Genomic DNA, 27,999 nt, shown 5'->3' with positions numbered 1-27,999 from the left:
TCCCCTGCAATATTCCCCCCCAACCATGGTCCCAGCCATCCTCCTATGTTTGCACGCAAAATTACAAGGCAGACATCCACACCCTCATAAATAACCCCATGCACTGCCACACTTACCCATGAAAACAAATCAACCTAAGATCGAGCACACCCCACCCCATCCTCTTTCCAGCATTACAACCGAAAAGCTCCGCAAAGCCGCCTCAGTCCCCACCACCACAGCTTCATTGAATGCATTCCCCGCAGGACCGTATCACAACACCTCCACTTCTGTTCCCAATCTATAGGGTGGCGTAACAACAGCATTCCACCAGTTTAGATACAAGAAAAATACAGAGAGAGAGAGAGAGAGAGAGAGAGAGAGGAGGGCGTAGATTTAGCTCCATACACCATTGCCTCTTCTCTGCCTTTCCTCTCCCACCCTCTCTCTATCTTTCTTTCTCTCTTTCTTACTCTTCTTCCGAGGAAGCTCTCTCTTCCTCCTCTTCTGTTCTAGAGCAGGGCGCCATTGCAACGGAAAGGAGGAGAAGAGGAGAAAGAGAGAAATCCAATTCTAAGGCAGCCAGGTCGGTAAAGCTTGGATCTTTTTGGGTTTTTTGTTGAATTTTCTCTTGTCTCGTTGCGAAAAATTGCATCTTTTTGATAGATAAAGAAGAACTCCCTTTTGTTCCATCTCCATTGGGTGCATAAGACGACATTCGTCGCACGTTCTCTCCTGAAGCCTGCCATCGTCTTTTGTTCTTCCTTTATAGACTCAGCTCCTTGATGGTGAGATGCCCGTAGCTGAATTCTCTCGCCCCATTCCATCGAAATCCACTCCCAAAATCCAATCTTTTCGATCCCTTCTTCTCGCTGGAGAATGGGTTCCTTCTCCTTCCTCAGCTCTTTCCGGGACCTCCCATTGCCGGAGCAGGTGGCGGCCGCCACCCACGCGGCGCTGGTCGTCTTCTTCCTGTTCTATGCCTCTGCTCGCCCGGTTTTCACCTGCGCCCTCCGGCGTTTCCCGGCGTTCAAGGATGAGAACGGGAACCCAGTCCCTGTGCCGGATTCCGATGGCGATCGGTCGGTGGTGATTGGGTATTGGTTCAAGATCTTGGTTTCCTGCTGCTTCTATGTTCTCTTCCTTCAAGCTCTAGTCTTGGGGTATGAAACAGTACGCTTTGTTAGGACAGAGGTGGACTCAGCTGATTATTCTGTGTTTTACCTGCCTTCTGTTCAAGCATTGTCTTGGCTTGTCTTAGGCTTATCGGCGTTCCATTGTAAATTTAAGGCATTGGTGAAATTCCCTTTCTTGCTTAGGCTATGGTGGTTCCTATCATTCATCCTCTGTCTTTACATTGCTTATGTCGATACGAAAGGGTTGGTAGGCGAATTCTTTAGCCTAAATTCACACATGATTGCAAATTATGCCGCTTTTCCTGCTCTTGCATTCCTTTGCCTTGTCTCGATTCGTGGTGTTACGGGTGTAGAATTGCATAGAGACCGTCAGGACCTTAGCGAGCCATTGCTTGCAGAGGAAGAGGAAGCAGGCTCCCTTAAGGTCACTCCTTACAGCGAGGCAGGGATATTTAGCCTTGTAACCATATCCTGGATCAGTCCTCTCTTGTCAATTGGTGTGAAAAGGCCCCTTGAGCTAAGGGACATACCTCTGTTAGCCCCGAAAGATCGTGCAAAGACTTGTTATAAGATCTTGAATTCAAATTGGGAGAGGTTGAAAGCTGAGAACCCCACGAAACAGCCCTCGTTGTCATTAGCAATTTTCCAGTCATTTTGGAAAGAAGCTGCTTTGAATGCTGTCTTTGCTGGGTTGAACACTCTGGTTTCTTATGTGGGTCCCTATTTGATCAGTTATTTCGTTGATTACTTGAGCGGCAATATGACTTTTCCTCATGAGGGTTACATTCTGGCATCCATTTTTTTTGCTTCTAAGTTGATAGAGACTCTTACTACTCGGCAGTGGTATTTAGGAGTAGATATATTGGGCATGCATGTTAGATCAGCCTTAACAGCAATGGTGTATAGGAAAGGGCTCAGGCTATCCAGCGTAGCCCGACAGAGTCATACAAGCGGTGAGATAGTGAATTACATGGCAGTCGATGTGCAGAGGGTGGGTGATTATTCATGGTACCTCCATGATATTTGGATGCTTCCTTTACAAATCATTCTTGCTTTGGCTATCCTGTATAAGAATGTGGGTATTGCAACTATAGCAACATTAATTGCTACTATCATTTCCATTGTTGTTACCATTCCTCTGGCAAAGGTGCAAGAGGGATACCAGGATAACCTAATGGCTGCCAAGGATGAGCGTATGAGGAAAACCTCTGAATGTTTGAAAAACATGAGAATCCTGAAATTGCAGGCCTGGGAGGATCGATACCGATTAATGTTGGAGGAAATGAGGAGTGTGGAAATGAAGTGGCTCGGGAAAGCCCTCTATTCTCAGGCTGTGATAACATTTATCTTTTGGGGTTCCCCTATTTTTGTGGCAGTCATAACTTTTGCTACTTCTATATTGTTGGGTGATCAGCTTACAGCTGGCAGTGTCCTTTCAGCTTTAGCCACTTTCAGAATTCTTCAAGAGCCTCTTAGAAATTTTCCAGATTTAGTATCTATGATGGCTCAGACAAAAGTTTCTCTGGACCGGATATCCGGGTTCTTACAAGAGGAAGAGTTGCATGAAGATGCCACCACAGTTGTTCCCCAAGGCCTTACGAACAACGCTATTGAAATTAAAGATGGAGAGTTTTGTTGGGACCCTTCTTCTTCAAGACCTACACTCTCAGACATTGAGCTAAAAGTGGAAAGGGGCATGCGTGTAGCAGTCTGTGGTGTGGTTGGATCTGGCAAGTCTAGCTTTCTATCTTCCATACTAGGGGAGATACCAAAAATTTCTGGTGAAGTAAGTAATACATGTACAATGAAATATCTATATGCAGTCTATTACATTACCCAAGTCTTGTTTCTTTTTTCAGGTTAAGATAAGTGGCTCTGCAGCTTATGTCCCTCAGTCAGCTTGGATACAATCTGGAAATATAGAGGAAAACATTCTTTTTGGCAGCCCAATAGATAAGCAAAGGTACAAGAATGTTCTCCATGCATGCTCACTGAAAAAGGATTTGGAATTGTTATTGCATGGGGATCAAACCATCATCGGTGATAGAGGTATTAATTTGAGTGGTGGTCAGAAGCAAAGGGTGCAGCTCGCTAGAGCACTCTATCAAGATGCTGATATTTATTTACTCGATGATCCCTTCAGTGCGGTTGATGCCCATACAGGAAGTGAACTATTTAAGGTTAGAGTGTTCTAATTGTTCCCTCATTCTAACTGACTGATCAATTTATCTCCTGAAGTTATTTCCAGTTGAAATTAGTTTCTGATATGTTGTTGCAGGAATACATACTGACTGCGCTAGCTAGCAAGACTGTGATTTATGTCACTCATCAAGTTGAATTTCTACCAGCTGCTAACAAAATACTGGTACATAAGCTTCTTTCTTTATCAAAGCTATGCCTTTTCTTGATGCTAATACATTTCAACATCCACATATACATGAATTCTATCTTGTGCTTTTATTTGGGTCTGCATTGACATAAAGTGCTGTTTGTATTCTCTCACATATCTTCTTTTAACTAATATTTGCATTCCAATTGTATGTTCGGAGAAAATTGTTCATACTAAGAAATGATCTAAGAATGAGTTATCTAATTGTATTAATGACTCCAGAAGTTTTAGTTCTAATTGTTGTTCTATTACACATAAAATCGATCTGCCTAGTGTTCTCTTTATACCGAAAAAAATATTTTAAGACAATGATGTCAATGTGTGCCATGAATCACCACTGCAATTAGTTGAGCATCAATCATATCCGGTTGGTCACTTGTTCTTCAATCTATCCTTGAAGTATACAAATTACATGTGGAATTAGAATAGAATGTTCTTTTAAGGCATTGATGATACCCATTAGTTGAGCATAGATACTGGAATGCAGGTGATGTATCATTGGCCATTAGCTGGATCCATATCCTATCTTCAATTGAGAAGTTCTCCATAAGCAAACTCTATGAAAGTTATCCATATGACAAACCCATGGCAAAATGGGTTAACCATTCTTTATATGTAGCTGGTGAATTGTCAGATTGGAGATTTATATTAAGGATTATGCAAAGAGAAAGGTAACCGAGTGGATTGTCATTTTGGGAATTCGTGTGAAGGATTATGTAAAGCAAAGTTTGTCGTCTTGGTACCAAAACTCGTATTGATACTATCCTATTACAGGGTCAGTATGTGGTATGATACAAGACGGCGAGGCGTACTAAGTATCGATACGATATAAGACTGCATATTGGTTCGGTACCGCTATGGTACAGTATGCCCGGTATGATATGGCACCAGTCGGTACGACAAACTTTGATGCAAAGAAAAATGTAGTTGACCCAAATGCACATAATTTTTTGGCTACACTTATTTTATATAATGGATCATATCTCATGCTTTACCCAATGCTTTATAAAAAGGCCACCTAGATGGGGCCTTGTAGGTGCCTTCCTTAATGTTTCAAATCATGCTTGAGTATCTGGATTAGACCAATTTTCAAATTAGTACCAAAGTTTTGCTAACTCAATATTTTTCCATTTACTTGTTACATCTTACTTGGTATGTTTTGTTTCACTTTTGGTATTTCTTTAAGATTTCTCCTTGTATTTATTATTTTTTTAATTAATTATTTGTCACCTTGACTTCCGGATGCCCACCTACCACCTAGAGCCTTGTAAAACATCATTTTATCAAAGTTTCTTTTTTAAAATATCTATTTTTGTTACTGATGCTTATCTTGACGGGCTAAAGAAATATTCCCTCTAGAACTTACTTCATGCAACTCCACCCTTGAAATGATGTTGTGGTTATGCAATGATCTCCACTCGCTTTCGACATTTATTAATGCAGGTCCTTAAGGAGGGTCGTATTATACAGGCTGGAAAATATGAAGATCTTTTGCAAGCTGGAACTGACTTCAATGCTCTGGTTTCAGCTCACCGTGAAGCAATTGAAACAATGGATATTTTGGAAGATTCAGCTGGAACTGTTCGTGCTGGTGTTTCCTCTATGTTGCAGACATCATGTGCGAGTAATGTTGATAATATGAAAACTGAAACACCAGAAAATGAACCTCCATGTGAAAGAAAAGCAATAAAAGAAAAAAAGAAAGCAAAACGAACAAGAAAAAAACAGCTTGCTCAAGAAGAGGAGAGGGAGAGGGGAAAAGTTAGCTTGAAAGTATACTTGTCATATATGGCTGCAGCATATAAGGGAGTACTGATACCATTAATCATCCTGGCCCAGACAGCATTTCAGGTTCTCCAAATAGCAGGCAATTGGTGGATGGCATGGGCAAATCCTCAAACTAGTGGAGACAAACCAAAGACAAGTAGCATGATTCTTCTAGTTGTTTATATGATCCTTGCATTTGGCAGTTCATGGTTTGTGTTTGTTAGAGCTGTTCTTGTAGCTACATTTGGATTAGCAGCTGCACAAAAGCTGTTTCTTAGTATGCTTAGAACTGTTTTTAGAGCACCAATGTCATTCTTTGATTCTACTCCAGCTGGCCGGATCTTGAATCGAGTGAGTGTTCATCCTTTTGTTCTGTTTTTTTTTAATTATTTAACAGTAAAGAAATGCTATGTTTTTTTTATTGTAAATTATCTATGAATTATCAGGTGTCTGTAGATCAAAGTGTTGTGGATCTTGATATACCTTTCAGACTTGGTGGGTTTGCAGCAACAACAATACAACTTCTTGGGATAGTTGGTGTGATGGCAAAGGTCACTTGGCAAGTTCTGCTTCTGTTTGTCCCCATGGCTGTTGCTTGCTTATGGATGCAGGTAAATGACTTGTCTTATTCATAGCTTCTAATTTTCTGGTTTGTAATCTGAATTGATTTTCACCAATGGGTTTGAGATTAAGATGTAATAATGCAGTATTGCTGTTATTCTTATTAAGCTTCAAATTTTACTTGTTTTCGGAACATGACCTTCAGGTTCTCATTGCCATGCTCATCGTCTTTTTGCAAGCTTCGGTTTAAGGGCTATAAGAGGAACATATTGCATAATTGGTAAAATTTATAAAAAACATTGTTTCTTTTCTAAATTGGTTCTAATGGAAGCTTTAAAGGCCAGCTAGTTGAGTTCTTAAAATTTAAAAGAGCCATATACATGAATGCCCTCGCATTGCAGTTAGCTTTGCTAATTGGAAACTTATTTCAAAATATGTAAGGAAGAAAGAAGGAAAGCAGCAATGCTCGTTTTTGTCACAGATGGCATCTTTATCACAAGCTTATATGCACCATGAGATTTGAAACTTGGTGATTCTAGTTTTTACTTTCTCAAAATGTTTTCTTCTCTCTTTTTTTTTTTTGCTTTTCTTGGATAACTTACTACGGTTATGCTCAACTTCATGCTTGATAAAATGAAACAATAGTTTCATATAGCTTATTGATAAATGTGATATACTCTTATCATATTCATTTCTAGACTATTTTGATATATATCTATATACTGAGATTTCTTGATAACTATAACCCACCATCCCCGATAAATTTGAATTGGGATTATTTAATTTTTCTTAGTTTGTGTTTGATCGTTTTTCAGGTAATTCAGATTATTACTTCTAGTGAAAGATGCTTATAGTTGCATTTGAAAATATCATAGATTTCTAGAGACAATGCATAATAATTTTGGATTTTATAGTTGGTTTAAGATTTAGTTGTTTATAAGCAAATATAAAAAATGGTAATCTATTTATAAATTCATATAATATTTGGATGTTATATGTGAAATTTTTAATATTAGCACCGGTTTTGTGATGAAAAAATGAGAGGTCTATTGACAACTCAAAGTTGAGGGGCTATATGATGTCATAATAATATTATTAAAGGAAGGGTTCCTTTTATATTTTTATATTCTATATTGTGTTTTGTTTTTCTGGTGGGATGATATGGTGGGCAAGGTGCGCTTGGTGGTGATGATTGAACAACCTACTTTGTAAATTTTTGAGCGTTTGCATCATGTACAAGTAAAGGTGGTCATTTACTGTCAATCAAGGTTTGCCATACCGTACCGAATCGGACAGTATGGGACGTACGATATCGTACTGGTTTGGTACCGGTATACGATACAAGAAGTGTACCGACACTCGGTACGCTGAACCAGCCCTATACTGTAATGTACCGACACAATGATAGTTGGCACGATACGGAGTCCGGTACCAAGACAGCATACCTTGCTACCAACTTTGTGACATGTTCTGATTATTTTGCAATGTTGTATGAAAAATCTTTATGTTGAACACATGTTGATACACTTGATTGGATGAATATTGAGAATTACATATTTCGGAAAAAATATCTAGATTCACTTATTGAACCTTAAAGACCTTATTTGGAGAGTCATACTTTATCTGTAGCATATTGACCTTACAAAACAAAGCAAGATCCGCTGAAGTTTGAGAACTCTTTATGATTAGCTTTCAACCTGAAGTTAACACAAGTTTATTATGCATGCTTTCTATTTTCCTTGTGTTATATTTTCCTTTTTTGTTTCATTTAATTTATACTACTTGAACTTTCAACCAGCTTATGCATAATATTTATCTTATATGCATTTATGAGTTATAATATATGTACTACCCATTGTTATTTATTGTATGCAATTGTGGTGCATATAAGCTAACAGGTTAGCAGATTTGGTGGCAAACTACAATAGAATCCTTGGATTGTGGGATAACACTGAGCCATGGTTTGTTCAAGACAAGGATTTAGGTCTCAGTTGGTACTGGTCCGCTACATGCATCCTTGATTGGAAGGGTGTCTGACTGGGCCCTAGGATAGGTCTGAGAGCCTGAAACCTCAGGATCAGGTGGTTGCAGTCCTATTCTGCTTGCTACTTATTGGTACCAAACTAGACAAGTACCAAAACCGGCTGATTTGCCACAAGGCCGTCTCGGACACAGTTAAAAGACCCTTGGCTGGTGTTTTTCTTCTTTGTGTTGCATCTGAGGGTGGAAAGGAGGAAAGAAGAGGCATAGAGTGAGAAAGAAGAGGAAGTATTGGAAATTGGTGTTGTGACTGTAATGGGCACCATAAACCTCAATAATGGGCTCAAAAACATTACCTAACCCTAAACAAATATATAACAAACCTAGAAAAATAACGAGCAACAAACAAATGAAAAAGGGGGGGGGGGGGGGTGAGGGGGTGGGCAGGAGGGGGTGATGGGGACATCAGAGTCGTTCGTCCAGACGATCGCACCATTAGAGTCACTTGATCACGTTCGCACTAGAAATTGACTTCATTGTGGCTGGGAGATGATCTTGAGCCACCGATTTGAGTCTGTTTTATTTTTATTTTCTGCATTTAAGTCGATTTGGTCATTTGCTTTTGTTTAGTCAAGTTAATTGGGTTAGCTGTTAAGTCGCGTAATTGGGTCAAGTGATTGGATCGATTTTGGTATATAATCAATCGGTTGACTTAGTCGATTGATTGAGGATCTAAGTTTCGTATGTCATCAATTGTTTGACCTGATGTAAGACCTATATAAAGGTCACCCCTCTTATGAATTAGGGTATTAAAGAATTGAATAAAATCTAGCCTTCTTTTCTCCTTCTTCCTCTTTTCTTCTTCTCCTTTCTCCTCCTCTTTTCTTCTTCCTCTTCCTTCTCTCTTCACCCTGCAGTGGTCCTCCATCAGAGAAAGGGGGGGGGGGGGGGGGGGGGGGGGGGGTGTTGAGGAAAAACTGAGTCCTGGTATGTTATCGAGATGTAGAGCATAACATGTGTCGATACATAGGTGTCTTGGTGTCCTACCGACTTGGTGTCCAACTAGTATAGGGACCAGAATCGGGAATTAAATCGTTGGTTCAAAATGTTTCACCATAAGGTTTTTGATAGCATATGAATTTGGCCTTAAACAACAACAACAACTGCTACTATATTTAATATAACATTATTCTTCAGGGATTGCATATATTTAATTAATTAGTAAATTTAGTTTTTATTTCTTTGATATTAGAGGGTGGTAGACATAAATACTTACTATAAAAGAAGAGGTTTTCTTTTATATATTTCACATCAGCTTATTTGAGCCATATTAATCATTACATCTCTCTCTCTCTCTTTCATTGTATCAGAAGTTATCATCTTCACACTTTATCTAGATTCTAGACTCTTTCCAAATCTAGGGGAATAATGAAGTTATCTCGCATTTGCTTAAATGATGGGCAATATGGTAGATATCTGTACGTGTCAACTGGGCTTGTAGATACGATTGTAAGCCCTCTTGCACACATTTCTCTTAGCCGGGAATTTGGCACCAATTTCTATAGGGTTGATGTTAGTTTGACATCCTAACATAAAATCTACTAGATCCCTTCATGGAGTCTTCTCAACTTAGAGTTGTTCTTTATCCATGTTTAATCAAAAATTGCTTGGATGATGATGGTGATTATGTAGTTTACATGTATATTCTAATATTGAGTAGTCATATTTATGTAGCTGGTACTACATCCTTGTACTTAGATAATTATGTAAATACATTTTCCTTAGATTTGTACTTCTGCTTGTCATCTTTTATGTATTTTAGCAACAGCTGCCAATAACCTTCCAGGTAGGTATTGCCCATTCAATCACATGCTGGTCACATCTGGAATAAGTTCATCCAAAGATTGTATCTTTGGGGCAGCAACTTGATTGTATGTGATAATAATTAATTGAAAAATTAATGGTAAGAGGTGCATAATTCACATTCATTATATGAAATAATCATTTGTTTATACATGTACTCTTTTCTGGTTATTTGCTTCAAAGATATATTCTTTATCTAGATTGCTAATCTAAGAAGACATGGAACTGAATTTTGTATGTTTATCCTTTGACTAAATTTTATGCCACAGACTTTGCCAGAGCCAACTTATTAATTTCTCTTTGTACAGTTTTCTTCAAATAGTGTTATCAACTTAGCTATTGCTTCGTCAAACTCATGAAAGCTGCAGAGATGAGTTTTCCTGAATAATAATTATGAACAAGTGTACTTTGATGGGCTCTTTCAGATTAACTAGACCATTAGCAGAAGTGTTGAAATTGCAGGAAGGCCTCTTATTAATTGGAACTAGGAATGTGGGTTTCACCATGGATTCCCTAAGTGAAATATGATGATCACTAGTGTTTTCTAGCAGTAGTTTTAAAAGTAGCAGGAGGTTTTCTGAAGCTTTCTGACTACTAAGCATCCTTTAGTCTTTCACCTGTTCAGGCCAGTAAAAAAAAATCAATAGTAGTAGCACAATTAGTAGTAAGCAGTGGAACCTTGAATGTTATTCCTGGCTTCATATGTTCACAGTGGCTATAAGTATACCTTGCATGGTATGATATACTCTATTCACTATGAATATCAATTTCAAGGCATACAAATTAGTCTTCCCGTTTAACACTCTTGGTATATATAGAGCAAATTTATCTGAACTTTGATGGCAACAGAATTGGAGGATATTGAGGGACAATCTTAATTTCAGTAACAAGTTTAACATATTTGGATAATTTCAGAGATGCAACAGTTATTCACTTGATGTGGATTATGAACTGTATCACTGTATGTCTTTATCTATGTATCAGCAGATGCAATTAGGCACTGCACAATTTTGGAACTTTTGTGTTCCTCATCACATAAATTCTAGGTTCATGTTCTTAAGGGATACTTCATATTTTGCAGAAATACTATATAGCTTCGTCAAGGGAGCTTGTTCGGATTGTCAGCATTCAGAAATCTCCAGTAATCCATCTTTTTGGGGAGACAATTGCTGGAGCTGCTACTATTAGAGGCTTTGGTCAAGAAAAACGATTTATGAAAAGAAACCTTTATCTGCTTGATTGCTTTGCTCGGCCATTCTTCTGCAGTATTGCAGCAATTGAATGGCTCTGTTTGCGGATGGAATTGCTCTCAACTTTTGTATTTGCCTTCTGCATGGTTCTCCTTGTGAGCTTCCCACATGGAACTATTGATCCAAGTACGTATCCTGTGACTTCTAGAAGCAACCCATAGTAATTGTCTTCCTTCTTTATCGTCATTTCCATTAAAAAAAATAAGGGAAACTTTCTTCATTTTGTACTATTGACATCAGTTTTTGATGAAGTCATGTCATGCTGATTGAACTTATTCATCAGAGTTATATCTTATCATTGTGAATTCTTTCATGCGACGAAGGATGATGACATGCTTATAAATTATAATGTTGAACTAACTCTTTAGAAAATAATTGTTTTTTATTTTTTTAATAACCAAACTTGCTTCAATGTCATAGGTATGGCGGGCCTTGCTGTTACATATGGACTTAACTTGAATGCTCGCTTATCACGGTGGATATTGAGCTTTTGTAAACTGGAAAATAAAATTATTTCAATCGAGCGCATTCATCAGTATTGCCAAATCCCTAGTGAAGCACCACCTATCATTGATAATTGTCGTCCTCCATCTTTATGGCCAGAAACTGGCAAGATTGAAATAATTGATCTTAAGGTGACCATTTACTTCTGATTGTTCTTTTGTTGTTAATACTCTAATGCAAAAAATATTGTGAAATTGTAAATTCGTCATTATAAACTAGTATTTTGAGTTTCTTTTCTTTTTTTTGATGGTTGAAGGTTTAGCTTTTAGTCCAATTTATTATGCTGTTTGCTGGCTGCTTCTATTTATTGGTCCCAATCAATTCTAGGTTGTATTTGACCCAACAACAGTTGTTAACCCAAAGTAATATGACTGATAATGACTGGTTGAGAAGCAGCGATAGCTCAATAAGTACCCTGTTGATATGCTCTTGAGCCACTGTTTATGAATATCTGGAACTTAAATGAAGCGGTTTGAGTTTCCACAATTTCATTTACTTGGAGTTTGGAGGAGGAATTCATATGGAACAGTTCATTCGCATTATCTTTCTTTAAATGGCATTAATTCGATAAAATATTGACCTTTCTCCTGAAAAGACCAGAGAGGTGTTTGTCCAGTTGGTTATCTTTAACAATTTCTTGATGTTTTTCGTTTTGACACTTCTGGTTGATGGAAGATCATTATGAAACTAATGACCCGTGGTTTTCAATGCTAGGTTTCTTTTCCAAGGGTATATACAATAAGGCAGGTTTAGAGTAACTTCCCTTGACAATTCAACATTCTCCCAAGTTCTGCATGCTGAACGAGTGGCACATTCATATAAAGGTACTAGGAAGTACAATAAAAGACATTATATTATCCTTTGGAAAATAAAGATCAAAATCGATAACATGAAAGAAAATGCATGGAAAATTTCTTGGTTGGATACCACAAATATGTGAAGAATAGATTGGAGGAAAAGTTATGAGGAAAGCCACAATTGTTTTTGCAATCAAAGTACAGACTGCTTTTCTATCTCGCATTTTATAGTGTCTTTGCAGGTAGAAACAATATTCTGCAACCTTTGTTGCCAAGTAATGTTCTATTAGAGTAATTCTACAATACAATTGAGGTTCTATCATATTTTTAGTGATGTCTCGCCTACTTCAATTTAATAAAGTGTTTTTGTTTCACATGGAAGGAACCTTATCAGAGCAGAGACATTCTTGATCATGTCATCTACTTGCAAACCTTGTTCTGATCTACTCATAATCAATGCTGTAGCTTAAAGCAAATTCACTTTATTTAATATCCTTGGTAAAGCCATATTTCTTTGCTGTAAATGTTTGCTTACTTTAATTGTTGCCTACTAGTTCCTAATTCTTTTGTCAATATAGTTCTCTTTATGTGGAGCATATCTAATTATCTATCATTTTTAACTTCTATATTTTCTCTATAGTAGGATACACTAGAACCTTTTTTCTCTTATTCTGAATATTTTAAAAAAATAATTGGGATGCTAAGTTCAGTAATGACAGTTTTTTTTTTTTTTGTTGGAGTAATCTATGGCAGAAAATTTTGAGGGATAAGTGCTACAAGCAATTTGAAAGGATTAAAGTAAAGAACAAATTACAATTTTAAAAGAGGCCTGACATTTAAATTAATGTTGGAGAGATATCTAAAGTGCTTATTATCATCATTTAAATATGTTATATGTAAAAAGGGATTATAAATATAAATATATGATATACAATCAGTCAGATGCATAAAGTGGGGATGCGCTCCTAAAGTATGCAACCGCTTCATGAATATGAATAAAGTGGGGATAGAATTTTGACAGTTGGGATGCGCTTGGCTAGGTTCGAATAAAGAATATTAATGCACTGTTGTGTTTGGTGATTAAATGATATTTGATTGGGATTGAGGAAAGAATACTAAAATTTTCATAATGGATAGTTGGGATCTTATAAAGAAAAAAAGCCTAGTGAAGTTGTTAGTAAAAGATTGTCCTAAATCAAATTAAATTAGGAAAATGCAGCACTTCTCTCCTTAATTGATATACATTAGTGCAAGATCAGATGAGCTGTGATATATGAGGAAACACGATGGGGCTTTCTCTTTAACTGCTACATATTACAAAAGAACAAGATGTGAGATTTTGCTTGTTTATAGACAGAAGGAATCTCTCTCTGTGTCTAATTGGGAGGTGCGAGGGAGACTAGTGACCCTTGTTTCCTTCTCTCCCATTCACATTGGGACTAACACAGGCACACCACCCACCCTGTTGTCCACAGCAAGAGAAATATGAGAGGGGTAATTTGTCAACAAAAGGCTATCTTGTTTAAATAGTAAGAGCGTGCATTTGTATTTGCACTATTTTCTAGTATAATTTTTTCCAATGTTTGAAGAACTGATTGTAATGCGATATGTACCATCATGTACCAGTACGTACCATGTGCTATAGTGCCTCCATGTCAGCAAACCATGTGTAGATATAGTGCAGTACTTCAAAACTTGATTTGGTCTTAAACATGGTCCAATGTGGTCATTCGTGATCGATGACTGCTCCAGGGCATTTTGGTCAATACAAAAACATGGGTGCGCAGCCATCTATCATTACCATGTTTGCCATCTCTCTTTCTTCTTTTCTTTCATTCTTCTCTCCTGTTTCCTCTCCCCTTCTCTATATGCTCCTTGAAAGAGCAGCTTGTTAATTTATGTCCTTCTCATTTGTTATTCTGCCTTGAAGGGATGGTCTTCACCTGTTTTGGCAGCAACTCTATGCATCATCTTTCTCTACCTTAAGGGTTCTGTTCCATCCAAAACATAGCACAAGTCTTACCAGAAATTAACTAGAATATTTTGCATTTTGCCATACCATGTTAAGTACTTGGATGCACCAAACAATTGACATTAATTTATTATAATAATGTCAATTGTCAAAGGTACGTTGGCATAATGTAGTAACCTTAAATTTTCCATTTAAGAAAATAAAATATTGTGTTACAAGCTATTTTTAAGTGTTTGTATGGTCTAGAATGTTACTTTTGAACGTCAAAATAACTTGCTTGACGTTCATAAACAGATCATATAATGATATAACTTTTTTGTAATGTAGGCATACTAGTGCTGGTGAACGCTTACCTTGATTCACTTTAAACTTTTCAAAACACTGGATATTTATCATCCTGTTCAATAGAACAGTGCTTGGCTATAGAGTGCCCTTTTATATTCCCAAGAAGTTCTTATAATTTCTTGTAGCACCCTCAAAAAGCTTGTCTTCATCCTAAAGGTAGGTAGCTTTTTGATGTCTGAAACTCCTAAAATTACATTGTCATCCTAGAGTTCATTTAGGACATCAGGGTACTTTATGATATCTGAACACCTTTCAAGAAATAATATTTAATTTTGCAAGCATCATCCCAAGCACATGGCGAAAACCAAGCAAACAGTTAAATGTACAAAGACTTAAGAGTAAAAACTTTCTGAAAAACAGTAATATTTGTGGTTGTTGGATATAGTATGAAGAAAAGTATTAATCATCACAGAAGAGAAAACCTTATGAAACCTATCTAGTTTCACTCATATTGAACTGTTGTGAAAATCCAAAATAGGAAGACTATCTACAGTTCACCTTCATTACAAAGTCACAAATATGAGACACATACCACAGGTCTGGAAGTGTAGTAAGTGCTATAAATCTAACAACTTCCATATAACTAATCCCTGCATTTTTAATTTTTTACCAGAGATTTCTATGGACACATAGTGATCTTTGAATCGTGAGATTTCAATCTTCTTGGTGAGTGACCGATATTGGGATGAACTAAGATCTTGGTTTATGTCGTCGGAGATAGAAGGTGGAGAGATTTTAGAAAGAACCAATTTATTCTGAGATATCTGCTGATATATAGAAACTAGAAACCAGGATATCAATATCCCAGTAGATATAGTAAAGCCCTGATTAACAACCATTTTTAGGTTTTGATTTTAAGTGTCATTAAAAGATTCGAAAATAAGATAGCAACAGAAAGTCGCCAATACTTTGTTGTTGTATTGACTGATATATCAGTTCATACCAGCTGAGACAATAAGGTCAAACATTTTCGATATATTGTATTGGTGGGTGCTTGATACTGATTCAAACCGATATCCCTGCTGAGATAAAAATAACGAGTCTAATGGGTGCAAGTTGACTATTAAATGTTGTTACAAAGTTTCTCTTGATCTGTGTGCTGAATTTTTCTTGATCTGCACAAACTTATAAATATATTACTTGGTTTCCTAATCTTTTTACTCGCTGTTAAGGTTCGATACAAGGAGACCTTACCTATGGTCCTCCATGGCATAACCTGCACATTTTCTGGTGGGAAAAAGATCGGGATCGTTGGGCGCACTGGAAGTGGTAAATCTACACTTATACAGGCACTTTTCCGCCTTATTGAACCTGCAGAAGGGAAAATCATTATTGATAACATAGACATTACCACTATTGGTCTTCATGATCTTCGTGCTCGGCTCAGCATCATACCACAAGATCCCACCTTGTTCGAAGGTACAATCAGAATCAATCTTGACCCTCTTGAAGAGCACTCTGATCACGAAGTCTGGCAGGTAAAGCCAATTCATAAGCTGACCGAACAAATTATATTTGCTATTGAGTTCTTTTAACATGTTTGATGGCTGACCTTTCTTAGGCACTTGACAAGTGTCAACTTGGGGAGGTGATCCGCCAGAAGGTGCAAAAGCTTGACACTCCAGGTTTGTTGCATTTGCATGCTACAAGGCTGTTGTCCATCTCTTCTTATGCACATTACTGATACAAAAGTAATTTTCCGTTCTTTTTTTTTTTACTTATCTTGTACCCTTATCTTTATCTTTAATGAAGTTCAGGTGGGGCTCTCTCCCTCCTTTTCCTCAATATATATATATATATATATATATACCAGACATGAGGTATTGGCATATGCTCTTTGGCATCTTCCTCAAAAATTGTGACATTATTAGTATATTTTCTCAGTCGATATTTTTGTCAAACAAAATTTCTTCGGTATATCCTCAGTTTGAAACAGTTATTATACGAGGGAAAGAAACAATTTGAGGGGAAAAAGACTGCTTTTTTTATTTCTATTGTGTAATGTGTATTTTGCTTGACAATTTTTGGATAATGTATAGAGGGAAAAATAAAAATCCTTGACAAGTTTTTGCAAAATTTGTGCCCCTGTATCATGTTCCAGATATACATCCCAGACAGCATGGTATATGTTTGCTTCTTTTGCATTATCTTGACAAATCGATTACTTCTGGCCTTGCAGTCTTGGAGAATGGAGACAATTGGAGTGTTGGACAGCGCCAACTTGTTTCCTTAGGTAGGGCATTGCTAAAGCAGGCAAAAATTCTGGTGCTTGATGAGGCAACAGCCTCTGTTGACACGGCCACAGATAATCTTATTCAGAAGATCATTCGAAGTGAATTTAAAGGCTGCACAGTCTGCACCATAGCACACCGCATTCCAACTGTAATTGACAGTGACCTGGTTCTGGTTCTTAGTGATGGTGAGCTGATCATTAAGCCACTCTCCTGATTATTCCTGGTTCTGGTTCTTAGTGATGTTGACCTATTTTTAGAAGCTATTACTGAGAAGTCGCAAATTATATCATAATACATTATCATATAAAATTCAATTTACTTTCATCTTTTGACCAAACATTTTGTCAGAGAAAATATGCTTTCCAATTATTACTATTTTTTTGGAGGTTCTTCATTTCAGCTTCTCTTATTTTAATTGGGACTCTGATAATTTTTTTGAGAAACTTGTTTAATGTAATTTTCAAATAGCCATTTCATGAAGTTTAAATTAACATTTAGCAGGAAAAGGAAGATATCCGTAGACATTATCAAAATACATCATGAACGAGTTCTTGTGCGCCTTAATTTCATTTTAATCATTTTCCTTGAGCTACTGCAACATGTGGCGGTTCAACGCTGCATGTTTGTATGGTACTCTGGGAAGCCCAAGATTTCTGGTGTAGCTGCAGCAGAAGTGATACACATAACTTTTCCTCTCCAGCTCATCTGGACCATTCCTTTCTCACTCTTTAATGGACCATACTAAGTCATATGGCTGGCTGAACTGGTCTTTTGGTTGGTCGATCCTTGCCCAGAACTTAGACCGAAACCAGGCAACTGATCGGGCTATATTGGCACTGGTTACCTGTTAAATGAGCTTCTGCACAAGAATTCTTGAAGCTAACTTTTAAGTAAAACTGTAATGTGTTTTCCAATTTAGTCCAGTTTCTTACTATGCTGTTTTTCTTCCTTGTACATTTCAGGTAGAGTTGCAGAATTTGACAGTCCACAACGGTTGCTGGAGGATAAGTCATCGATGTTTCTGAAGCTAGTATCGGAGTACTCTGCAAGGTCTAACAGTATGCCTGATGCTTGAAATGATCCCCGAAAGAAGCGGCAGGTACAGTCTAAAGACACAAAGTAGGCTAGGACACGTAATCTTCCAGCAGATGACTCTGCCTTACTGCTTAGAAGCAAAGCAGAGGAAGGGAAGAAAACATGAAGGCCTCAGGTTGGCTAACCAGCAAATAGAGGAAGAGGAAAACGATGAGAAGATCATCACAGACAGCGACTCACTTTCTATTATTAGGGAAAAGCTGGAGCACAGTTTAAGTAGATCTTGTATAAATATGTACGAATTCTATCGAGTGTTGATGCAAAATAATGAAACAGCCAGATGCATGGGCCGCAGTTCTATTTGAGGTGCAATAATAAGGCATTTTTGATACAAAACTGGAACTATTTGCCTTAATTATCTTCCTCAAATATGAGTAGGATGGTATCCTTTGTCTCTGTTTGCCCTGATCAGATTGAAAGCTCTTATAATGAAAAATGATAATATTCATCAGTGATTCTCCTGTTTGTGTAGATTTGTTTGTGAATCTATTTTTTTTATTCTCCTTGAAAAATGGCTACATTTTGGCAGTTATCTTTTGTTCTCTCCATAACACCCTCATGCAAACTGACCTGTTAAGCTCGATACAGATTGTCAATCCATTTCATAACATCTTAAAATTTGCCAAGGTTGCTGTTGGTCATAAATTTTAGATCACCAATTTTACATGGAATAGGTGATTCAAGTACTGGCTTATATGCATCTATGACTTTAGCAAAAGAAGGCATCTCTATTATTGGAGGTAAATATTAATAAAATAGAAAAAGTAAGAATCTGCATGACAAAATAATCATGCAAAAAATCTAGAAAGCAACAATTTATCAGTGAGAAATGAAAAAATAGGGAAAATTGGATCCAAGACATGTCAGGCATTGCTCTATGAAAATTTTCTCCTCTCTCGTGCTCGTCTGGATTAAATCATTCCACATGCATACAGCCAGCCTAGCCTCGAAAACCCATGTATCCAACTAAAGCCCTCTAGTTGCACGAAATTTAAATGCAAAGAAATATTAATGCAACTTTAGTTGCATTAATTTTTCTAATATAGGACAAGGATTTATTGAACTATTTATGAAGTAAATATTTTAATGGTTGAACTTTTCAACCAAAAAAATGAATAGTTAAATATTATCTAATATCTATTAGCTCTTTTAGAAAACCATTTTTTCAGTCATGCCTTCTGATCTATTTGCTGCATCAGTGCTTAGTACCAAACCCGAATTATCAATAATGCCCGCAAAATTTGCTTAAATACACATGCCAAACTCTAGTATTATCCATGTCTAGGGCATTAGGTTATTGGATGTAGCTTTTATTTGCAAAAAAGTTATATAGAATTTGATTTAAAAAAATTTGTTTGGTTATAAAAAAATTATTATTTTTTTAAAAAATGAAAATACCTATTAGGCAGGGTATATTTATGAAGAGGCTAATATAGCTACGGATTTGATGACCTCATATATGGCCGAGTGAGAGGCTATGTGGGTTAGGAAAGAAAGTTGCCTAGGGCATTTCGAGATATGTTATTTTTGAATTTTTTTTTTGTGTATCTACGGTGAAATGGTACAAGTCTGTAAAAAAAATTTAGACTTCTATATTTTTTTTAAAAAAAAAAGGTTTTATCTCTTCTCGACTCGCCGACGGACCCTAACGACCTCTTCGCCCTCCGCGATCACCGCTACTTCTCCGGTTGGCAGGAGACCCCCTTTGGCGACTCGATCCTCAAGTCCGCCGACGTCGACTGGCTCCGCTCCGCCTCTTGCCTTGACAACGTCTTCAATCACCGCCCTCTGCCGGGTCCAGGCACTTGGTCTCTTTTGCGAGGCCTTCCTCTTCATCGTCAACCTTCAGTTCCTCTTCATCGGTTGCGAGTGCCAATCCGCGGTCTTCTACTTCGCCGCCAAGGACCCCGCCCCCTCAGACTCCCTCTTCTACCGCTTCATCCACGGCGACGATGCCGTCCGCACCAATCGCTTCAAGATTGTCAACCGGATCGTCCGGGGCCCTGGATTGTGAAGGCCGCTGTAAGGAAGTATGCCGCTTGCCTCCTGGGGAAGACAGCCGGAGTTCCGATAATTTTTAATATTTAAACAACTTCTTCGTATTGTATTGTGGTAATTTTTAATAGTCATTGGCACATTTTTATATTAACATTACCCTAACTTCTATATATTTAAGTAATTTTTAATAATATATTTTCAATAGTTTAAAATTAACTATTAAAAATAGCTAAGAAGATTATGATGACTATTTTTGGTAAAAAATACTATAATTTATAGCCCATAAAAAGTAACTTTTTTCATGTCCAGTATAAATTTATTTTTTATGAATTGTGAAAAACTTATTTTTATTAAAAAGTTATTTTTCTTTTTTTTTTGAAACTTCCAACTAAATATGAGATTTTTTTTTTTTCAGTAACTTTTTTTTCCCGCAAACTAAACGGGTTCTTTGTTCTATTTCTTTCTCCCTCCCCTCTTTCTTGTTACTTTTCTGAACTTTAGAGCCAGCCTCTCATTTCTTTTTTAATCTTTTCTGCCATTGTTCCTGTCAAAAGTATTGTTTCCCCTTTTTTTTTTTTTTTCTTCTCTTCTTTTGGTTGCTTGTTTGTTTTTCTTTTTCTTTCTTTCTTTCTTTCTTTCTTTTCTTTGCTTGATGCAATGGGGCTACCATGGTGCTACTAGGCATAGCTAGCTGCTGCTGCTTCTTATCCATCCTTGTCCTCTTGCTTTCCAACTTCCGATTTGGCTACCATACTATATAGTAAGGTATTACCAAGGTTCGATTCGATAGGAGTCAAACCAATCCATATTGATTCGAACCAACCAAGTAGAACCATCCAAAATTATAGTGCATACTATATCGTACCGACTCATATCATTCTGTTTTGAATGGTACTATAATAGAAAGTGGAAAGAAAAAGCTCTCAGTACTATGCCATATTAAAGTACTATGCCATATTACTCATATAATTTGGAACCGATATAATACATAGTATCGAGATTATGAATCTTGCTTCTGCTGCTCTTATTTTTCTTCTTTACTGGGTTGAACTGATGGGTGCATCCCTGCAGCCAGCAGGCTATTCTCTCTCTCTCTCTCTCTCTCTCTCTATATATATATATATATATATATATATATATATATATATATATATATAAGCATAAACTAATTGTAGCCTATAAGCCTTTCCCCTCAAGGCAGCCAACTAGGAGCCTAGGCGTCCACCTAGACTATAGAGAGGGTCCACCTGGCTTTTTCACAACCTTGCACATATCTATTCCATTGATATATACCTTTCTCGGATTCTTTGTGCTAGATGCAAGATCCTTTATTTTGAAAAGCTTTGATTCCATTACCATTATAATACAAGTACATTAAATTATAACTTTTGGCCTGATAGAGATCAACAATTTCTTGCTGTTACATGTCCAGTCTACAGATTGGGCCTTCAAATTATCAAAAAAAAAAAAAGGGTAAAGCTTGGCATCATTTTAGACACAACCGGTGCATTCCAAAATAACTCCGAAGATTTTATCGAAATTGTTACTTTCAAAACATATTTAATAGGGACATGGCTATTTTTGATGCATGGTGGGGCATGGGTGTCATCACTAATTCAAAATCATAGTCCAGCTATACACCATTAGGTAACAATATATATTGTTTCTGTTCACTTCAATATACTCGCTCTCTATGCTGCATTATTCATCTGGTCTCTGTTGACTTCAATGCAATCATCGCTCAACCATAAGCATCACTAAGACCTAAAATTTAGGTTGATAATAATCATGTGAGATGTAAACCAACTGAAACATGCCTTCTCTTATGCAACAATATTATCCCTTTGATCAATTAATACATGCCAAGATATAAGATGAGATTAGATTATCCTTCAAAAGTTGTATTTTTGGTATATAGATATTTTGGTATTTTAAATAGCTGTATTATCTCAATATCAAGTTCAAAAACTTGGAAACTAAAGAAAACAAGACGATAATTAAAGATGTAATACAAAAAATCTCATATGGATTTCCATGGATAACATAACACCATTAGGAGAGTCTCATGAGCCAATTTTTCTCATTAAAGCTGCAGAAACGAACGACCCTGCTGACATATATAGTAATAAGATCGTAGAGTGCCAAAATGCACACCAGTATATTCATATTACATCTGAATGGATGCAATACAAGGAGCATACAAAGGAAGGAACTACAGAGAGGGACTCGAGAACCAGCCACCTTAAGCATCCTCCTATTCTCCTTGAGCTACCCTCAGCAAACTCGGCTGCGACTCCAGTGGAAGTACATCTATTATATTTACAACAAAACGTGCCATTAAATGACAGAGCTAATTACCTTCTTCAGTTCCAATTGGCAAAAGAATGATTGCAGCAGACTTTCACTGGAAGCACATAACAATAGTAAATGGAACAAATGAAGAAGAACAGATCCGGAGAAGGGAACGCTAGCATCTCTCGTCACCTTCCCAATTATCCTTTTCCTTTGGTCCTGTTGGTCCTTCTTCTCCATATAACTCCATCGGAAGGCTGTCAAATATATTCTCCACCGTGAACCTGAGATTAAATGGTAGAAAACGAAGTATCCTATCTAACTCTGTCTTCGAATTGTAAATGATGGTTGGACCCCACTCTCTCATGTACTGCAACCAGTTAGGTTCGGACACAGCATCTCCAAGATATTCTGCTGCAACAATCTGATACTTGACGCTGGAATCCACCAATAGATTGCTTTGTGCAGCATCATTCCTTACACCTATTCCAAGCTTTTCAGAACCCTGCAGGTAAGTTCCAGCATGCGGAAAACTCGCATGCCCACTCTTAGAAGAATAAACTACAGCTTTGTTACCTTCGATAAACTCTAAGCCAGAAGCATCCACCCACTCTCCTCCACTATGCTGTGAAAAGAAGATACTCCAAAGCTCACCTGTGAAATTGCTTATTCTAAGTGTGAAATGTTCCCAATCTCCAACATGCCTCCCAATCTTGCTGAGAGAGAAACTGGCCACCCCAATTTTTATTGTAGCCGGGCCATTGAAGGGACAAAATACCCATATGGAAAGATCGGTGAATGTGCCTCCTAGTGCTGGTTTCACATGAACATAGAGTTTGCAGCTATCTATGCTCCCCTGCTTGACATCGTCAGCCCTTTCATCCTGAGGAAGATCCATCCAGTATTCTCCATCATTTTCACCACCAACAGGTAGGTTTGAACCTTCGGCACTTATATCCTCTCCCACTTTTATGCCTCTTGTATATAAAGTAGCTCCATTCTCGAAAAACCATGGAACCGATGAAGGCAAATAAATTTCATTTGGATGGAAGAAAACAGTAGGACCATAATGCTTCATGAGTGCATGGATCTGCTCTAAATTTGGCATTGCTTGTAGAGAATAATCGAGGTTCTTTAAGCAAGAAATCCTCGGCTCATCTTCAAAGATAGAGTTAGTACTGCAGAAGAACGTTCCAACAGATAGACCTTTTTCCCACATCCCCCGAAGGGAAGGCCTCACTTTCCAAATTTGGCAGGGGAACTCCGGAAACATGGGTTCCATATCAACTATCAAATCATAAGCCTCGCAAGTCTCTGTTAGATCACATCGGACGCATCTAACTTCTTCAAGGGAGGGCTTGTTGGGTCCTTTGGTGACCAAATAACCCAGAGATTTATAACCCTCTGGAGGTGATGGAAGCCAGAAGTAACCACAGCCATCATGGTCATTTTCTGTCCAGTCAGATGAACTCCAAACAAGGGTATAATCTAGGGGTTTCTGCAGAGCTGGCAGATCAGCTGTTGCTTCGGAATCAGCAAGCTCTCTCACCACAAGAACAAAACCATGTAACGGCTGGTCATTTGGTTGGCCATAGTGACCAAGGCTAATGAAACCATCTGGTATTTCTGAAGGTTGATAGAATGTAGCTCCTTTAGCACCATCCTTAGATGAAAAGCAGCTCCAAATGCTCTGGAACTTGGTCACTTTTACAACTTCCAGTTCTCCAATGCATATTTTTCCCTTAGCAAACCCTTCACCTGAGAAGATAATTCTAAAAAGTATAGACAATTTGCTGGTGGATATTAAAATTATCTAGAATCAGGTATTAAGAGTGGACACGAGGATAACATGTAATTCTTTTCTCATCCTTTTCAATTTGGTCAAACATAGAAACATAGGGAAAACACTGATACAGCTACCGGAGAACACATAAACTTATATAAGCCAGAAGAGGAAAACAATAACTGCAATGTAAATAGACCTCATACAGTGCAATTTCTTATATATTTTTGTGGAGTTATAGAGCAAACACTTCTACTAACAGGTGGTCCCAGATACAAAGGAAGTATAGATACCAACAACACTTCTATTAAATGACTGGAGATATTTCTTCATCCATTTGACTTGCAACGACACAGGTATCAGTATGTAGGAAACAAAATATTTGATGGCATAATAGTAACTAGATTTCTGATATGAAGGTTCCTTACAAAATCTTTTTAATAAAGATAACAGAAGCTAATGATGGAGGAAAAGCCAAATTACTTGGGATCAAGGCTTCTTTCCTTTGCTGAATCAGGAATAGCCGACTCCAGGTAAATGCTTTTCCCAGCTCAAAGGCGATGACTAGTAGATTCGGGGGTACCTAGAAAGCTGGTCATCAAATAAACCAAGCAACCACCATGACAAAAAAATTAATACACATCAGACCTATTATGTAACAAAGAACACGACACATAATCTCTAGATCATTTAATACCGCAAGAAGAGTAGAAACCAATATTTAGTTTGGGATTTCATACCCCAACCATGCATCCATAAACTACTGATACTCATCACACACCAGCAGGCATGCTCCCAAGCGCTCAACAAAGGGGGAAAAGGAAAAACATACAACAGACAGGTAGCTGCATATAAACAATTCCAAAGCAATCAAATTTCCTACAAATTTACCTCATCAAATAATAAAACAAATAGCACAGGCATAGGGCAAGAAACTAGATTTCAAACAAGATCCAAGAACAGAAATTGGCAAACGATTCAGAAAACCCAAATAACAAATCGAGCAATTCTTGTCGGAAAAACACAAACTTTGACCTTGAATTCCTCAAAAGGCACAATAAATTAAAGAACCAGAAGGCAGCCAACATAAAGAAACAATTTTTTTGCAAATGGAAGACAAATCGGATACAATTCCAAGAATTTTTCTTTTTCAAAAAAATCCCACCTTGTGGCCATTCGGGGATGGGCGAGGGAAGGGAGAAGAACTCCGGCTCGCGATGGACGAAATTGGCGGCGTTTCCTCGGTGCCAACACCACCACTTCCACCCATCCATCTCCTCCTCCTAAAGTCCCAAATCCCCGCAGCACAATTCGACCCCTGCCCGATCAAAGAATCTCACCGGCCGGTCCAACTCGAACTCTTCGAACACCATAATTGGACAAAGCAACCACCCCCTTGATTAAGACGTCGGTGACGAGGATGCTTGACTTCTCCTCCTCGAATTAGGGTTAGCATTTGGGTTAAAGAATCTAGGGTTAGGGTTTACAAAGTTTAAACGTTTCTCTTTGTCCCCTTCTTTCTCTCTTTCCGATGGCGACAGGAAGAGAAAAAAAGGAAACAGAAAAAAAAGAAGGTGGGGGTTCGCTTGGCTTTGGGATCGCAGGGGGGAAGAAAGTATCTGCCTGCGGATTAATCTAAGCTTACTCATTCCCGAATTAATAATAATAATAATATGAGATTTTTAACGACCGATTAGTACTTATTACGTCGTTTAGGGAGGAAAGTAAAGAGCATTAAGTTGCTCTGCGGAGTATTTTAACTGGAAATAAGTGAGGACGTGAAGAGGCCGTTGAGGTTGGCAGGATAGAGATGGCAAAAGAAAGGATTTTGCCGCGAACTTTACAAGCGGGGCCCACGGCCCAACGTGCGTTACCAAAAAAAGAAAACAAGAGAAAAAAAAGAGAGAAAAGATTGATGCAGTACATGAATTTGGTACAAGATATGATGGTGTGTGGTACCAAGCACCAGATGTTTGTTTAGGTCGATAATGATCAGAAAACAAAGTTTTCACTTAAACTCCTCTACCCTCCGTTTGGATTTAAAGATTTGGAAACTTGTTTTGTTGAGAGGTTTTAGTAAATAATGTTCTTATAAAAAATTCAAATTAAATGAATTTTACTGGTAAATAATGTTTTTATTGGTTTCTGCTAATACATTACACAAGAACAGCTGATTCCCATAAGATAAAGCCTGTTAATTTACAGATGTGTTGATATTCTGGCAAGTGTTTTTATTCTGAAGTTGTAACCTTTAACTTTGACCTCGATTTCCTGTACATATAAGAATCTTGGTGTTACAACATCAAAAAAAAAAAAAAAAAGGAAGGAAGGAAAGGCCTGTGTGACATCTTGGAAGTTAAAGCATCCATGGAAAATTTAATTTAAAAAAGGGAGAAAAACATAGAACATAAAGCATAAGATGATGCAAAGGAGGCATGGAAAAGGTTTGGCAATGGCTTTTGAAGGAAGAAAAAGATATGATTTAACTTCAATAAAAATAAAACCAATAAAAAAAGGAAGAAAATAAAAAATCTTCATAAATCCCTAATATTACTTTCTCCATCAAGAAACTAATTTGACTAAACTACTTGAGATTTTTTTCTTTTAAAAAAAAGTCATGATACAGGATTCTTACTAAACATAACCAACATAACAATTTTTCGTTCTGTTCTAATCATCAGAACCAGAGAGAGGGTTTCTGCTTTGGAATATTTAGGCAATGGTGAGCAATGTGGTGGTCTTTCAGGCTAAGTATAGGCTCAGAAAGGCCAACGCGGCTATGGACTGAGTGGCTTTTTATGTGGTCTGCCTCTCTAGAGTACTCTGTAGGCTGGAGAGGAAGAGTTGCTCAGGACATTCCAAGACTTGTGGTTTTCTGATTTTATTGAGTGCACTCGTACTTCTAATATATGAAACGCCCGTTTTAGTATAATAATAATAATAATAAGAGAGAGAGAGAGAGAGAGAGAGAGAGAGAGAGAGAGAGAGAGAGAGAGAGAGAGAGAGAGTTGGAGTGGAGGTGGAGGAACCTAGAAAGGGAATGAAGTGATCGGGTTGAGGTGTGTGGGAAAGAGAGCCATCAGCCATGGATCCATCCATCCATCACTTCTATTCCTTCAAGACCACCCTGATCGTGCGGCCCATTTGACCCATGGGCTGGATTTAGCTGCTGCTGCCAATTTCTGGAACACTTAGAGTTGGGCTGGGCTTGGCTGTGAATTTATTTGTCTCCGTTTTTTCTGTGCTAAATAATGATATCTCATGATCTTTCAATATTATTTTAGTTACGGATTTTTATTGCACCGAATATTTAGTTGTCATATGGTAGCTCGTGGAACATTTCTGATCATGAAACAAAATTTTTCTACTTTGATTTTCCTTTCCTCTTGCTTTCCATGCGATGTTCAAGTCGAACTATTTGAATTCACATCTTCATACCTCCAATATTTCTATTTTTCTGCACTTTCTCTTAAAACAACCAAGCACTTTTACATAGATATTAATTTTAAAATTTTAATATTTCAACATGGAAGAATTATGTGTCAGCTTTGTTGCCAATCAAAGAATTAAGTTCCCGTGGCTGCAATTGGTCTAAGCATTGTTAGAACTTTGTGACATTGGATGAAGCAATTATTTTTTAAGATTAAAAAAAGGGGACAAGCTTGCTCATATTATAATTATCCGGATCCAAATACTTGAGGATTCATCATTCAAAATTTGAATCCAGAATCTCTATCTGCTATTTATATCATGCCCCAAATTCAGAGCATAATTTGTCGCGGCCTAAATCCGAAATATGACATGGCCATGCTACCGAGGGGTAATGCCCATGATAACACGAACTCGAAAGTTTCATTTAGCTTTCAAATCCATCTCAAATATAATAGAATAAATAGACATCCAGTTCCATTATTCATTAAATCAAAGTTAATATTGGTTCAGAGCTTCTAAATCCAAATATAAATACCAAGCCCAAAATCCTTAATATTCAAAAAATCATTAACTACAAATTCATAGCCAATTTAAAATACTAATTTTTTTACAAAATTGCCAA

At 37.4% G+C, this 27,999-nt stretch overlaps 2 protein-coding genes across 5 annotated transcripts; one reads left to right on the top strand and one right to left on the bottom strand.

Annotated features, from left to right (window-relative positions):
- Positions 1-57: 57 nt before the first annotated feature.
- Positions 58-18,327, top strand: LOC103697840 (ABC transporter C family member 5-like). 3 transcript variants are annotated; one of them, XM_039123130.1, is made up of 12 exons: positions 62-565; positions 646-2,901; positions 2,975-3,295; positions 3,394-3,480; positions 4,948-5,622; positions 5,718-5,882; positions 10,757-11,051; positions 11,346-11,560; positions 15,716-16,021; positions 16,105-16,168; positions 16,723-16,962; positions 17,740-18,327. In XM_039123130.1, exons 2-12 carry the CDS (start codon positions 859-861, stop codon positions 17,850-17,852), a joined length of 4,524 nt encoding a protein of 1,507 aa, XP_038979058.1. In that variant the 5' UTR covers positions 62-565; positions 646-858; the 3' UTR covers positions 17,853-18,327. The 3 variants fall into 3 exon arrangements, with proteins under 3 accessions (XP_008778003.1, XP_038979058.1, XP_008778002.1); XM_008779781.3 differs by having other exon boundaries at positions 58-2,901; positions 16,723-16,776; XM_008779780.3 differs by having other exon boundaries at positions 62-2,901.
- A 3,580-nt stretch (positions 18,328-21,907) lies between these two features.
- LOC120109361 lies at positions 21,908-25,487 on the bottom strand. Of its 2 annotated transcripts, XM_039123119.1 has the most exons (3): positions 25,111-25,487; positions 24,686-24,790; positions 21,908-23,920 (listed from the first exon to the last, which is right to left on the bottom strand). In XM_039123119.1, exons 1-3 carry the CDS (start codon positions 25,217-25,219, stop codon positions 22,338-22,340), a joined length of 1,797 nt encoding a protein of 598 aa, XP_038979047.1. In that variant the 5' UTR covers positions 25,220-25,487; the 3' UTR covers positions 21,908-22,337. The 2 variants fall into 2 exon arrangements, with proteins under 2 accessions (XP_038979047.1, XP_038979049.1); XM_039123121.1 differs by lacking the exon at positions 24,686-24,790 and having other exon boundaries at positions 25,111-25,481.
- Between the last annotated feature and the right edge of the window lie 2,512 nt (positions 25,488-27,999).

This window comes from Phoenix dactylifera, chromosome 2 (genome assembly GCF_009389715.1).
Source record: "Phoenix dactylifera cultivar Barhee BC4 chromosome 2, palm_55x_up_171113_PBpolish2nd_filt_p, whole genome shotgun sequence".
In the NCBI taxonomy this organism is placed as follows: Eukaryota; Viridiplantae; Streptophyta; class Magnoliopsida; order Arecales; family Arecaceae; genus Phoenix; species Phoenix dactylifera.
Note: the sequence above shows the minus strand (reverse complement) of the source record. Positions and strands in the feature narration are given on the sequence as shown.